The sequence below is a fragment of the Rhopilema esculentum genome, chromosome 11 (assembly GCF_057945365.1).
Source record: "Rhopilema esculentum isolate cy_ngs chromosome 11, ASM5794536v1, whole genome shotgun sequence".
NCBI lineage: Eukaryota > Metazoa > Cnidaria > Scyphozoa > Rhizostomeae > Rhizostomatidae > Rhopilema > Rhopilema esculentum.
In genome coordinates this window covers 6,662,674-6,679,375 of record NC_142825.1, presented here as the reverse complement: position 1 = coordinate 6,679,375, position 16,702 = coordinate 6,662,674, and the positions used below count along the sequence as shown (strand labels likewise).

General features: G+C 36.8%; 1 protein-coding gene across 1 annotated transcript; it reads left to right on the top strand.

Moving 5' to 3' along the window:
* The first annotated feature begins 1,096 nt into the window (after positions 1-1,096).
* LOC135694188 (surfeit locus protein 4) lies at positions 1,097-4,778 on the top strand. Its single transcript, XM_065212887.2, has 3 exons — positions 1,097-1,535; positions 2,106-2,149; positions 3,479-4,778. Exons 1-3 carry the CDS (start codon positions 1,215-1,217, stop codon positions 3,933-3,935), a joined length of 822 nt encoding a protein of 273 aa, XP_065068959.1. The 5' UTR covers positions 1,097-1,214; the 3' UTR covers positions 3,936-4,778.
* The last annotated feature ends 11,924 nt before the right edge of the window (positions 4,779-16,702 follow it).

Here is a 16,702-nt window from a genome sequence, read left to right as displayed (position 1 = left end):
CCAGTCAATAATACGTCATTGAAATTTAACGAGGGACGTCAGCAATATTTCAAAGTTTAGGCCTACTTCTCGTCAGAAAAGGTGTCCGTAAGAAATCCTTAAAAACACTTTACCCTTCAGATCATCCAACTAATGGCATTCAATAGGGAAGTAATTTGTTAGTTCTTGTTTATAATTCGAAAAATATTTTGTTAATTTTTCAATATTTGGTAAAAGTGCAGTATGGGGATGCGCAAGGGCCGAGGTGGGTTTCGAAATATGGAGGTGGGGCTTTCATTTTCACTGTTAGGTTCTCGAATTTACCTTCTGAAAATTAGTGTGTCAAGGCACCCCTCCGCTTTCGGGGTAGATATTTCTGATGGGTAGATTTTTCTGTTCTTGGTTTTGGGTTCTTTTACATGGGGCACAGATAATGGGGTTAGAGTCATCTGTCATTGCTATCACTAATTGAAAAATATGTGTCCATTGGAGCAAAAATAAGTCAAGAAGGAAGAAAATCTTGCATTTTCGGCAGAATCACTTCAGTCCCTGTTTTCGCCACTGTTTCTCATTCAGTGTCTTTTTAACACAGTAGCAAGGGGGCAATTGCCCCTCCAGAAGAGGTGGACGTAAGTGGCAAGGATTGGAAGGATGTTAGTTAATAATTGGATTTTGTTGCAACACCCTACAGGTCACTGGAAAATGATGGAAACGCCCATTTTTAAAATTTGGTCTTTTAGGATAAAAAAGATTGAGAAGATTAATTTAGTAAAATCTTGGTGATATTTGATTACTACCAAGTACCAAAAAATGATTTTAACCGAATTTGGCGAAAGACGCAAAAATATTCGCACAACCTCCACTCCCCACCCCCTCCCCCCAATTCCGTCCCTGCCCTTCAGGCCCAGTTACTTTCAATTGCTTCAAATGATAGTCTATTTTCCTCCTCTTTATACAAGCAAAGGCTTGTCCCGCAGCTTATTTCCCTTGGAAAAGGCTATGTTCTCATTTCAAAAAGGTGCTTCTTTAATTTTTTTTGGTGGTCAGTGCTACCATCTTAGGGCGATATTGATCACATGACATGGTTGTTCACAACGTGGCATTTCAGCCTCGATCGCGCTAGCTCATTGAAAACAGAGCACCTGATGTGGACTAACCTGTGGCAAGGAAAGGCACATTGACTGCCCACTTTTGTTGTATCTCACCTGGAAAGAACTGTACAATTGTTTTTCAAGATGCCTAACTCACCCCAGAATGAGATGATGTCCAAGGCAGAAGATTTTGCCGATAATTTCTTACGCCATTCCAAGCACTACCTTCCACACGTGGCTCGATTTTGTCTTGTGTCGACTTTCTTCGAAGATGGAATTCGTATGTGGTTCCAATGGCACGAGCAGCGCGATTATATTGACGCCCAATGGGGCTGCGGCCAAATTTTAGCAACTTTGTTTGTTATTATCAACTTGTTTGGTCAGTTAGGAGCTTGTTTCATGGTTTTATCAAGAAAGAAAGTTGAAATAGCAGTTGGTGGCTTGTTTGGGATTATTCTTCTTCAGGTAACTACTGGCATACCTTCCTAGGCCACTACGTATTATTACCTTTGTGTTCATAGAAAAAGAGGAAGTAGTTAAAATAATACATTACAGTGTTTGAAGTGATGCTCCTGTTTGAAAAGAGAATATTTCAAGAAATACCCTATGGAACCACGATTAAATCACTTCACAACTTCCTGTTATATTTCCTTTGAATAAAAGAATACTATGCATCCTTGATTGATTGAGCCGAGGTTACGGTTAGACAGGTATTTTTAAATCGATAATGCAAGACAGTAGCCATATCACTTCTCTCGTTTTTGTTCATTAACAAGAAGTTTTGAATCATTTATGAACATTAATTCCTTTCAAATTAAGTAGATTGTGATTTTTCTTAATCTATCAACCAGAACATTGTATTAAGTCAATTTTTCAGGTTCTTTAATAAACCACAGCCAAGCCAAAAATTTTGCCGGATTATTTTTTTAATATTCAAGTCAAATGGTCAGTGGTGTGGATAAGTAAATTTTAGCCTGGATAATTTTTTATTTCAATATCCTTCCATAGATAACATATTATTTATCTTTTTTGTAGACTATTGCTTATAGTATTCTATGGGATATCAAGTTTCTTATGAGGTGAGATAACATAGTCTCTACTGCTTCTAATGTTGTCAGTTCTTTCTTGTGCTCATTTTCAATTTAACATGGGATTTAGAATATAGTCCTGGAATTTAAAGGGATAAAGAATGTTTTATTTCCTGCAGATATGGAATTCATGCAGTTAGAGATGCTAACCCTTGTACAAATATCCAATCTTGCTCAATTCACACCTTTTAAGGCCCAAAATTACCAATGTAGAATGTTGTCTTCAATTATTACCAATTTTGCTAATGACCATTGAAATTGTTTGTTTGTGTTTATCATATTGTTGTTTGACTAGTCCTCTCAAGTCACACATGATCACAATCTTGAGAATACTGGCAGGAAACTGGAACTTAATTGTTCTACTTTGTAAGTTTCAGGTGAGGCCAGAAGGGGCCTCAGTATAAGCACAATACAAACATAGTGAATTGTCCATTCTGGTTAATCAAATTAACATTGTTTAGCCAAATACTTTGGCTGATCTTGAAAACAACTTGCCATATTGTCAAGAGTCTGTACAGCTCCTTTACAGCAGGTCTTCTCAAACATTTGAAACAAAGGATATTCTCACAGCTGCTTTCTTTAAATTTAACCTAGTATTAAAGTTAAGGAAATATACAGCATATTATTATCATATGTAAACCTCATGACAGGTGATATAACATGCATATCTGAAACCTTCGAAGGCTGGCTGGTTAATGTACCTTGATGACATTGTTTTTTTTAGAAATGCTACATGGCTATTTATTTTTCATAGTATTATATCCAATCTTGACCAAGAATCTCATGATCAGTATGGGAGTTTTTTCCAATGCAACAGATATCTATTTTGATAAAGCTTTCATTAGTGCCATATTACCATATATAAATAACATTTTGGCAACTTCCTAACCATTTACCTTCTTGAGACTGTGGAACAAGATTTGGCCAAATCAATTGACTTTAAATTGACAATTGGCAGGTAGTATTTTTCTCTGTTTCAGCTACAAACATTATTTGGTGCCTTTTAAATTATTAAAGGGACAAAGTAGTTAGGTACCTAGGACTTAAAAATAAATATCAGACTGTATCTGTAAGAGTATCAGCTACATAATAGCCAGTTCAGTTGCGTCATGAAATGCACTTAAAGTTGAAAAAAATTTGCACCATAGTTTATTCTTTCATTCTGTTGTTTTTTTCTTATAAATCTTTAGACTAATACATTTTGAATAGCTGAACACTCATCTAGATATATATGAAAATCATTTCCATATAGTTACCCTAATTAAAGAGTTGCAGCTTGCTGAAGATCTTAAATCATTTTTTATTCTCTTGCCATTTTAGGAGTCTTGCATTGGTTGGTGGCCTAATTCTTTTGCTTGCAGAATGCCACCAGGAAGCAAAAACTCTGTTTGCTGGAGTACCAACCCTTGATGCACCAAACAAGCCTAAAACATACTTGCAGCTGGCTGGGCGTATATTGCTGCTTCTGATGTTCATCACCCTGCTCAAATTTGATATGACCCCATTCCACATGCTACAAAATTTGATTGGTACAACATTGATCCTTCTCATAACAGTAGGATTCAAAACAAAGCTGTGTGCTCTTCTGCTCACTTTCTGGTTAACAATGCTTAATGTCTATGAGAATGCTTTCTGGATGGTGCCTGCATGGAAGGCAATGAGAGATTTCCTCAAGTATGACTTCTTCCAAACCATGTCTGTCATTGGTGGCCTTCTATTGCTTGTTGCCCTTGGTCCTGGTGGAGTCAGCTTGGATGAACACAAGAAAAAGTGGTAAAATTGTAGGGATGGACATAAAAAACCAGATAAAATCTTCATGCCAGTGACTTAGTAACACAGTTTGGCCTAAGCAGCTAATAAGAATTAGATGAGATCCTACAGCATCCAGAATAGCTACCACATTATCATAAGGCCAATATTTCTTGTCATTGGCTTTGTAATTTGTGTGTCAAGTTATTCATGTTGAAGAGTTCATGTTGGTATCACATGAAATTATATTTCTTATCCTCTCTGGTTGAATATTCTCAGGGTGTCACACAAAGTTAAAATTCTTTGCTCCATAGGAAATGAGTAAAAAATCTTGCATCAGTCCCTTATTTCCTTCTATAAGTTTTGTTTTGTTCTTTTACCCATATTTGAGCCAATCTGATGTTAATTAAAAAGCTATAGGCTGCCATCTGTTGCCGCTTCCTCAACTCTCAGGAATTAGAAACTATTGAATCATTTATTTTAAGCCATAGGTTGTTCCATTGAATTAGTTTTATTACTGATTTCCTTAGAAGATAATTTTTCCTATTTAAAAAAATATCTGGAATGATTAAAATATTGTTTCCTGACATGCAGTTTCACAATTATTTAGTGATAATAGCTCAGACTGCTTGTTATTTTATATGTTTAAACATGAAAGGTTTTCTTCTTTGTAACATACTCATTGATTTTGTGAAAGAATTTTTTCTGATTTTCTGCAGTCATTGTAACTTTTTGACCATTTTACTGAAATCATATTCTTTTTTCTGCCTCAGTCTTGATAACAATATCTTCCAGATATTTTGTGTAACTGCTTTGCAAATGTATCATTCACTGTTCATTGCCAACTAAGATAAAAAAATTGTTAATTGCAGGGTGTGTCTTTCTTATGATCTTGTGTTCTCAAAGGTTAAAATCAGCCATTCAATAAGATTAGACAAAGTAACTAGAAAGTAGAAAATTGTGTAGTTTACACCACCTATAACAACAGCTTGTCTCTGCAAAGACTGTCTACTATGCTCTACAATATTGTTTGGAGCTAATCAACTAATAGAGATTCTCTTATTAGATTGAAGAATAATATTATTTGATATTTTTATAAGGAATGCCTGTCTTAAAAACAGGTCTAATTTGTATTTAGATGCCCACTTTAATCTGAATTAACATCATCTGATTGAAAAAGTCTACACTACTCCTTTGATGCCCATCTATAACACAAGGTCTTTACCACCCCACCCCGTCATTTAAAGTCACGAAGTACGTGTATACATAACAATGACAAATAAAGTTTTTTGACCTTCTGTGATCAGCTGTTTTGACCCAGACATAGGTTCTAAATGAGGGGGCAGTTGTGGTCCTATATGATTTCAACGCTTTATAAATTGTCACTTTATTTCCCGTTCGTACGTTTTGGCCCGTCCCACCAAAGTATCAACCCAATCATTCGAGAACTTTAGCGAATGGAAAGAAATAAAAACAGATGTTCCCCAAGCTCTGTCGTTGGTCCCCTTTTTTCAACTTTGCTGATGATAATACCATATGAATTGAAGGTACTGACAAGGAGGGCATATCAGCTAAACTAGAACATGAAATCAATATCACAAACCAATGGTTTATAAACAATGCTCTGCAGCTCAATGGAGACCGATGCAAACTTATGATGATTTAAGCGAAACCGAACAATGTTGAAAAATGTAGCATTTATGTAAACAGGCAAATAGTCAAAGAGGAAGACAAAGTGAAATCGCTGGGCGTAGCAATAGACAACCAATTAAAATTCGATGACCATATTAACAGTATGTGTAAAGAAGCAGGAAAAAAGATAAATGCACAACTTGCAAGAATGACATTCTTTAATTACTGTTCCTTGGTATGGATGTATTATAGTAGGGAAATCAATAAACTTATTAATAACATTCATGAAAGAGAATTGCCAATAGCTTATAACGATTTTCATCTAATTTTGAACAACTACTGCTCAAAGACAATACGGTTACAATCCATACAAGGAATTTAAAGTAACTTGCAACAGAAATTTACAAAACTATTCATCACAAAAACCCAAATTTCATGGAAGACATTTTTAGCATAACTGAATCACCTTAAAACCTCAGGTGGATCGCTTTCACTAGAATAAACCAAACACTATAGCATACGGACTAGACACTGTATCATACAGATGTCAAGAAGTAAAGAACACAATTCCCACAGAAATAACCTCAAGCTCAAATAGAAAAACCTTTATAAAGCATGTATCAAAACTATGTCTGCGATTTCTTGCTAATGCCGCATTTATAAACCATTTATAGGACAAGTAGGCTATCAGGGGCGGTTCCAGGAAATTTTTTGACCGGTGCTCAGTTTAAGGGATCACACCCAACAAATTGACCACGCCCATTTTCGGTGGCGATGTTAAGAAGCGTGTTTTTTCCAATGAGCGTCCCTCTCTAATGCACGCCCCCCTTTTGAGCAAAATTTTTCTAATCAGCACCCACTCTCCAATGAGCGCCCCCCAAATATTTTGAAAACATATAGAGGCCAACAAGTATGCTCCATCGTCTCCCTACCAATTTCTCTAAGGCAGATTTCGCGAGTCATGTTACACTAGAAAGGCTTTCGGGTGTTTGTCTTTCAAACCACAACTTTCGCCTCTGGTGATCAAAATTTTATACTCTGTTGCTTTAAGAAACTTACTAATTCTTGTTTTTCATCTTATTTTTGTCGTTGAACAGTGAATACATAAAGAGGGAGTGGTCATCACGGATGCTTGGCACATAAAATGACAGGGAACCTACTTTACATTGATGTATCTTAATAGTTATTCATCTATTTTTGTTGCGTTGTTAAATTCGGTTATTGTTAATATGTTTAGTTAGTATTAATTAGCTTTAGTATAGCTAGTAGTGTACGTTTACTAACTCAAAAGAAAGTGAAGAAAGAAACACTTCCAAAATATCAACCCCGCCTAATAATTGCAATCCTCCGTCCTGCCTTCCTCCATACCGCAACGCACCGAGAATAAACAACAACGATTCGTTGCAAGCATTCCTTGGAAACTTTATTCCAGGTACAGCAGATCGTTGTGAAAATTGGGGGCTAAAGCCGAAAAAAGGCTTAAATTGTGTTTCATTTCTCCATTTTTATGCATTTTTGACAAAAAGTGGGGGCTATGGCCCCAGGAAGAGCGCCGATGCCACGGCTTTGGCAATTCATACAAATTTTTTGAATGCTAATAAAATCGTTCAAAAATGTAATGTTTCAAGCATCGCTTGATACCTACATGCAAGACAAAATTCAATATTTTCCATTTTGATGAGAACTGAAAATCGATTTGCAAAGCAATTTGACCAACAAAAATTTTTTCGTTGATTAGTTCTCTTTAACTTTCATGATCATGCTGAACAGATTTCGGATTTCTACCAACGTTGTTTCGCATATGTTTGATATATCAGTCAAGGCATCAATTCTTGGCACCCTTTTTCTAAAATTCAGTTAATGTGCCCCTTGGACAGGGGTGTAGTGTTGATGCCAAAAATTGTTAAATTTCTACTTTTGCTATTGTTTTTCGCAACATTTTGTGCAAGAGCCCCCCCCCCCCCTGCCTTGTTGTAACAGGGATTAGATATAAAATCGTCGAAAACAAGAAACAGAGCGACGGTTGTCCAGAAATCTTTGAGGGTCCTCCACCAGTTGTAACCAGGCACTGAGGAGCAGGGGGGCTGGGGGGGCTTATAGCCGCCAAATACTAAGTATCAAACTACCAGAAAAGCCTCTTTTTATACGGTTTTAGTCCCCCACTTTTTTAGAACCCCCACTTTTCTCAACGCTCCACGGTGCCTGGTAACAGAGATTAGACTTCCTCGAAATCGCTTGTCACTTCGAGCATTTAACAAATTGGTTCGAGAGAGAACATAGAAAGCGAGCGACTCGTGTTGAGGTTAATCACTGACTAAATTACTAAACAAAAAACTAAGTGTTATATGCAAACGAAAGAGAGGTTAGCGTAATTAATACGTATGACAATTAATGACATGTATTCCTACTACATTGGCAGCTCACCGAGTTGCTCTTTTTGCCAACTGCATATAGCCACATAAGTGCCCTTGGATTACTTAAGTGCTATAATGAGCAAAGGGGTTATCTTTATTTGGGGCGATGATCTAAAATGTTTCTTTTCGATCTGCTTTTAGAAACACCAAAAATCAAGCTCACAACAAGGGTTACCAAAAGGAGGTGGCGATTGAAATTTGACCATGGGCCTTGAGGCTTAGGGCGCTCTCGAGGTTTCGAGTTTGTGAAAGCAATTAGTAAGACATAACAAAACTGTGCAACTTTTAAACGATTACAAGTAAATGACTGCAAAAAAATTCTGAAATGAGTATTTAGGTAATCTAAAGGGCATGGTCGCTAAAATTTTTCTGCTCGCTGCGCTCCCAAAAGGCCTCCTCTTTCCATTCTGCCGCAGGACCTCCGAAACCTCAGCCTTTTTAACAATAATAGATTGATATGCTTCCCTTTGCTCTCAAGATCTTTGTCAAAGAGATTGAGCAAAATAAAGAACTCAGTTCCAAACAAAATAATTATAATTATCAACTTTACAAAATTAAAGAAAAAATCTCTGAATTTTCATCGTTTAATACTTGTGTTCTTTTCAAGAATTGTGTATGCAATATCAGTTATATTTTATTTGAATTATATTTAGCGTTGGTAATTTAAATTAGTTTATTTATTTAGCTTGAATATAGCTGCTTTATTTAGCTTGAATATAGCTGCAGATTGTATCAACTTTAAATATGGCTGCAGATTGTGCCAACTTAAATATTAGCTTGATTATAGCTACAGATTGTACCGACTTTAAATAAAGAAAGAAAAAAACAGTAAGTTCAAAGGAGTTATATCCAAAAGTTATATCATCAAGCCATGCAGATAGTCATCAGAACAAAAATGTTTGTTCAATGTAAAGTAGGGTTGGGTCCAGCCCCCCTTGCTGGTTGGTGTTGTGGTGAAAGAAGTTTTGAGAACGAAAAAAATTTCTCTAGGGACAACGCCCCCAGAACATCGACCCTCCCTCCCTTGACAGGGCTTTCACCTACAACCAGGCTTCGTCATCGGCTAAACGTCGATTCCCGATCTGTTTAATCAGCAAATTTTGACACCCCAAGGTGCCTTTTTTGCCAGACCTGCCCCCGCCACATCATGAAGCTTCCGACGTCTCTGCACCCCAGCCCTCCCCCACGGTGCCTGCATTCCTTGCAGTTTTATTAGAATCTAGATTATCAGGCGGTCTATCTATGATTTTTTCCGGTTCATTTAATTTTTACCAGCCGATGCAGATGTTTGTCCATCACACACAACTGGTTTTCCTGTTGGTTGAACCAGTACATCCTGTTACTGGGAAGGAGGCAGGTTCTCGGAACTGACAGCATGTTTAGGATTTCAAGAAACATTTCATCATAGCAAAAGGCCAAGTACTAAAAGGTCAACGAGGCCCAACAATTTGTACCCAAATCCGTGTTTTTCTATTAATCAATTCAAAATTTCTTCGAACAACAATACTTCGGAATACTTTTGAGAAAACTGAGCAGATAATTCTGTAATATACTGTATTTGGGCATATTAAGAGCCTCTGTGAAAATGAGTGGCAATTCCTTGTGAAAAACCTAAATGCGGATTATATTTCTAATACCAGAAACCTGTGAATCAGTTCCTATATTTTAGAAGAAAGTTGAAACCGGCAGTGTGAAATTCTATTGTCTGGAAATGGTCGACTTTCTACAAAGGCAGCCTGGAAGAAGGGTGACCTCTTCCCCGAAACCTGCAGTTTATGGCCTACCTTCCTCATTTAAATACAACGTAAAATTTACTGAGAAAAAGCTTTACCAGACAAAAAAATATGATCAAGGGAACTTCCTGTGTCATTTTTCTGCTACAGCACAGCATCAGGACTCTCGCCAAGTTACCAAGAATAAATTTTCTTAACACTCATCAAAATTTCGTATCAAATTTTCTATCTTTGCTATATTGAACGTTCAATCCTGACCTTTTAACAGTGATTAATTTTGAAGTTGGAACTGATAATTATGTTGCAGTGGACATGATTTTTATTAAAATGGTTCTGGTAGGTTCTGGTTAAATTGGTCATGATTTTTATTAAAATGTGCTAAGTAACTTATTTTCTTCACCTGAAAAAACAAGCATGAATACATACTTTGCTTTTGTCAACAAAACGTCATCCCTTTTAGCAAACCTTTCTCCAAACCAGTTTTTGTGTCACTTGGCACAACTCTTAAGAAAAGAAAAAATCGTTTTAATTTGTAAACTTTTTATTTTCTATTAAACTCAGTTAATTGTTTTTTCTATCCTGCATGATGTCCAACATTAGCCTAATTTTTCCATAATTCCAGCTCCAAAGAGTAAAAGTAATAACTTAGGGACAACATCTTTTGTAGCCTGTCCGAGCCTGATCTCAGGCTATATCTTCTGTAGAAAACAAAATAATCTTAATACTTGTTACAAAACAGGTTCCTTTGCTCTCCCGGAACAGGTGTGTTTTGTATACAGTATTCTTGTTAGTGAAAACTGGTCACAGTTGCCACTCCAAAATTATCCTTTTCACTAACACCATCCAGTCTTGGATAAGCAATTCATTCAAAGGTTGGAGGAACAGCATTCAAAAAAGTGAATTTTTTTGTCTTGGATTTTCTACTTCTCATCTGGACTATGTAGAAAATCTATTCTAAAAATATATGCAAAGGTAGACAAAAAGATGGAGACATGTTTTAATTTGCCAATGCTTCTTTTCACAATTGAAGTTTACACACTAAAATATTTTGAATATTTTCATTGATTTACTAACAGCACTGGCAAAAAATAAAGTCACTAAACACTATGGCAACAGTCAGATTTGCGCATAGCTTGATGTTCGTGATGTTGATGGTTCGATGTTAAAAACGCTCTTAGCAACCAGATGAAGTGCTTGTTGATTGTTGTGAAATAGTTCTCGAGTCTTTCGAGTTGGTCAAGTCATTGTTATCGCCTAATCCATCCTGAGCATCATGTGACTTGACGTGTTCAAACAAAAATAGACTTTCTCTTGACCTCCGGATGAAGTACTTCCTGGTGAAGCATCTAATGAATTTCCGTCTTTAGCCTGTAACGCTTTGTTTGAACTGGCATCTGGCTGTTTATGAAATTTGCAAACAATGGCGCTCAACAGGCCATGACAGAAACGAGAGAGAATGTTGCGAAACTGATAGCCCGTTCATAACTGTTTGCTTCAACCAACTCGTTGAAGCCATCCCTGAACATGGTTTCCAAGCAAGAAACTGCCTGCGTGTCAAAATCGCATGACTCATCAGTTCGAATTACTTTGCATATTTTATTAGGTCTTGGCATGTGACTCATATCAAAGTCTGAATCCCGCGGTCTTTTAAACGCCAACGACTTACGTAAATCCGGAGTGTTATTCAATGACTCTAAAGAACGTCCGCAATCTTGCCCTAAACCTTTTTTAGAACTGTCTCTATCTTTTAAACAATCAGTACAGAGTTCATCAGCGTATTTTTCTTTCGTTCCTGCTAATCCAGAGTCGAAATTCTCTTTCATATCCCAGTCACAACACTCGCTTGATGCACGCGGTTTCCATTCATGTTCAATGCTTTGGGATGGACTCAACCGTTGCACGGTACTATGAGACCTTACGAAGTCTGTTTCTTTTCCTTTCACTTCAAAATTAGCTTCATCTAAGTCCAGATCAATTATTTTTGACTCTCGATAATCCATCAGAACATCTTGTCCGGGAATACTATCTGTTTTGATTGCTTTCAATACAGAACTCACCAGCAAGCTTCGACGAAGAGTGTTTGTAGCGTTTAGTTGTTTTCGTGACGTTTTTGTACGATCAATTTTAGCAAGAGAAATTTCGAGTATTCTGTTTGCTTCATATTCCATCTTGTATATCGACAATTTATCCAAATATGAGGTTTACACACAAATGTCAAAAGAGGAGAGACCCAAACAATGTAGGCCGTTTATTGTTATCACCTAGCTTGGGTCCTCCGTTGTAAATGAAATGCGTAACGCCTGCATTCAATAAATCTAACAACGAGCGTGTTCTATTCAATATGAATTAACCAATCAGATACATCCAAGCGCAAATGATGTCACAGGCAACCAATCAGATTTCGGATAGCTTATTTAAATAACAATAGGTTTTTAAAAGAATAACAAGGGAAAACAGCGATTGTTTTATCGGGCGCGGTCAACATGTTACGTAGATAGGAAGCAAAAAAGAGCCAACAATCACGCAAACTCGACATGAATGGCAAATTACATCATTGGTTGGAATAATATTGTGCCACAGATCCCTGCCAGCTTTTCCCAGAATAAACACATCCTTTTTCAATGAGAGCAAAATACCGTAAATCCTCGAATAAGCCCCCACCTAAAAAATCATTTTTGCAAATAAGCCCTCCCTAGAATAAGCCCCCATAGGGGCTTATTCGAGGGAAGCATAATTGCAGAATAAAATTTTTAGCCAATTAGCAAATTAGCCAAATTGAAATTCAAAAGAAACAATGTTGAATTATAAAATCGTTCCTATTAGAAGTTATGATTTCATCCTTTGTTATTAATAAAGATTTCGCAAATGCCAATAAACGGTGCTTATCCCTGGATGTCAAAGGATATCAAATATTGAACGATATCAAAACTGTTTCTGTTAACTTGGAGCAAGCCTTCAAAGTTGTGAGATTTTCAGGATGAAAGAATTACATCTAAAGAGGGAGAATCATTTCATGGTTTAGGGACCAGTCACTACTAATGGCGAGGGTGGGGCAGAACATTTTGAGGGGTCATCTACAAATTTTTTTCTTACAAGGGGGGGGGCAGATGAATATCAGCGAACAAGGCGGGAATTAAAAGTTTCAATCAAAATTGAAAAATGTCATGTCATTCAGAGTTATATCAACTTTTCTTCAGTATATATTGAGATTGTGAATTTTACAAAAACTCTTCTCTTTGTGTTGGGATGATTTTTTCCAGGACAAACTGTTCTCCAGCAGACCAATTGCATTGACCCTGGGTTGGAGTGGTGCTATTGTTATGCAATTAGTTTTATGTTTTATTCATTTTTATGATATTCAGTTGCCTGTTCTTTTGATGTTCTTGATAGTTCCGTTGTTTGTCACCTTGCCATTAACATTCCGTGTTATTGCATCATTCCATCGCCACTATTGTTGTCATCAGTCCTTTGTTGTTTGAAGTAATTATTTTGTTATCGTAATTAAGGTGTGTTGTTAAGTCGTGTCGTATCGTTCAGTTGAATTCGCCTATAGTCGCATTTAAAGTTGCCGTTACATGGAAGTCGTTTGGTTATTAGAAGTTAAGTTGAAACCGCAGTCGTTTGGAAATCGAAGAAAACTTTGGTACATATTTTGTTGTCCTTTATTTGCCTATCCTTACCCTGTAAAACATTATTGTTTTACACTATGCTTGTTTTGTAATGTTTTAGCTTTGGCGATTTCTGAACATTAGGTTGTCTGTTGGTGCAATGGTCTGTACAAGGCAACCCATTAACAATAGTACAATAAAATTGAATGTCAATCAATCAAGAAAACTTTGTCACTTTATTTGTTTCCCGAGTTTTTCACTAAGCTTTGTATTATTTATGTAGGTAATGTTTGTAATCTTTCGATGGTAAAGGGGGCTACCATAAGCGTACGGGCCGGGGGGGCTGGGGGGCCCCAGTTTTTCGAAAAACCATGTCAGTCGGGCAAATTTTCAAAAATTATCCGCAAATAGTTGGGAAGAAATGACACTGGAAAGTGATAGGACTTACTTCAGGCAATTTGGTTGAACATTCGTGGTATCTTCAAATAACCCAAAGACTGAAAGCTACGTGTCAATATAGTTGCATTATCAAATCGACCAAGAGTGCCTTAAATATGATATGATGGTTTTTGAAAATTACAAGAAGGAAGGCGCTTCTGAATCTTATGCTAATAATGCAGCAATGCTTGTCCAGAAGATGTTTCAAGAAGGTTTGCATCAAGTACTGCCATTCCTGTATGAAGCAACATTGCTAAGCTGAACGATCATTCAGTGGCCTTCGACGGCTGAAACATATCTCAGATAAACCATTGGCCAAGAACGGCTGGGCAATTTGGCACTACTTAGCATCGAGAGGAAATTTTCAAACGAAGTTTTGAAAAGTGACATGAATGCGATGATTGATACATTTGGACATAGAAAGGGTCGGGACTCACATTTCTTTTGACTGTAGTCGAATTCAAGAGTTAATTATAGTATTTTAAGTGATATTAAGTAAAATATTGAAAAATATTATACATTGCTGCCGTTATCTATGAGAAACTTAGATCAAACTTTTAAATCTGAACAGTAGACATTATAGAAGAGTCGATAACGATAGCATGTCCCCCCAAACATGTCTCTGATTGGCTTGCTCTACTCTCAACTGACTATTTTTACTTTAGATATTTCGGTGAAAAAGAATTCGTAATGTAAATATCCCTATGTCAAGTTCCTTATCACCAACAGGCTCATAAATATATGCATGCCTCTGTACTCGGGCAAAAATCCTACGCCCCCCCCCCCTGTAAAAATTCCGCCGTACGCTTATGGGGGCTACAAAAAAAGCATTCTTGGATTTAGAGTGCAGGATTGTAGCTGTATGAAGTTGAGAAGTTGAGGGGTGGCCAAGAAAACGACTGTCTTCTTCAGAAAACATCTTTCACCTTACCCCCCCCCCCCCACCATTGATAATGACAGGTCCTTTATTGACAACCCTCTAGCAATATTTTTTACTCAACGGTAACGGTTTGCAGACTGGTAGACTTAGCTCCATATTATTGTTCAACTGCAAAACCATCTTATCAGGGGCCTCTCGAAAGAGATATTCTACTTCAAACAGAAAATCCTTCATTTGATCAGGAGAGGAATACTTCCAAGTAAGTGCATTTTTCATATCTAAAATAGTTAACTTGGTAGTACTGCGAAATTTAGAACTTGGTAGTATGGAGTTACCCTGGGTACCAGACTCACTTTATTTCATATATAGTGAGTCTGGTACCCAGGGTAGTATGGAGTATGCATGCCTTGTTTACTTCAGAAAAGAAAACAGCCACTAGGAGCACCTCTGCACGAATGCTTTTATTGGAAAAGGTTTCATCTATTTTATCTATAGGGGGCATTTGCCCCTGGGCCCGTACACAAAATAAGGGCCTGCTGTTGATTAAAGTGCTTTTGATACAATGTTTATACATTAAATAGTCCTCACGTCCTCTTAATATCATTGTAATTGCAACACTTGTCCGTGCATCGAAAGTTTGACAAGGCTCTACGTTTATAAATTATAATTTATACTTCATACATTAGTAAACATAGAATATTTTTGGGCATTTTAAATCCGAATTAAACGCATTACTTCAACTTCCACTTTAGGCTTGGCTTGTGAAAATACATTTCATATTCCGATGCTCCTGAATCTGGACTTCTGAAAACTAGTCTCTCTTGATTAAGTAAAGAGTATTGAATATTTCATTTTGTGAACTAGGACTTGATAAGCTATTCTGTTTCTATTCTCCTTTTGCTTCGATTATCAATTTTGGATAAAAGTTTCTTATAACGATTTGAGTGCTTTTCAATTATGGTTCAAAATTTCTGTCGGCGTTCCATAAGGTTCAGTAACAGTCTCTCTGCTTTTCATCAGCTACCCTAAAGTGTTTTCTTTTTCATATATGGTGAAAGTGCAGATTTATGTAATTATGAAGATTATGCCACTTTATTTGCACGTAGATCTGTTCTAAACAAATTACCAGTAACACTTGAAGCGGAAAATTGAGGAGGACCTCAGAATATTGGGCATGCGCGCAGGCTACTATCGTTAGCAAGGTCTCATTTTAGTTACTGTCCATTTGTATGGATGACAGAAAATTGAATAATAATATAAACAACAGCCACGAACGAGCCCTTCGAATCAAATACAAAAATTGCAAGTGCAGCTTTGATCAATAATTAACTATGACGAAAGCAGTATCTGTTTACCAAAGAAATTTACGGCTGCTATCGATCGCGGTATACAAAATTGTCAATAATCTGAAATCAACACTAATATAAGATGCTTGTGTTGATATACCCTGGGTACCAGACTCACTCTATATAAAATAGAGAACATTGTATCAAATAGAACATTATAAACAAATATTATTCTGTCGACTTGGAATAAACCTTCAAAGATATGAGCTTTTCAGGATGAAAAGAGTACGTCAGCCAGAGGGAAAAATCATGTCCTGGCTAAGGGACCAGTCACCATTTATGTATTTATTTTATATAGAGTGAGTCTGGTACCCAGGGTAGTGTTAATAAAAACATACAATATGAACTTCCAAAAAACAATGTTTATCTAATGGAAAAGCAACAATATATAGCCAAATAGATTTATGGGCCACAATTTATATTATAAAAGCTACCTCCTGAAAAGGTAGAGTCCCATTCACAGAATATTTTGGAGGAAACATTAAACCTCCTACAGCCCTATGTTTGGGGATTCTGTATATGCATCGAAAACCCTTCTATTGTCACGCTTCGTCGTTTATTGTGTAGAATCTAAACGTCAGTTTAACCCGTCTCCAGGATACAGCAAGTCTCGGCGATGGCAGGATTCAATAGAGAATACAACTTTTGATCTTTCAGACGATTTGTGATATAGATCTATACTGAGGCCTTTCACAAGCACCTACAACATGACACGTACTACACTACGGACTCTCTCTCTCTCCC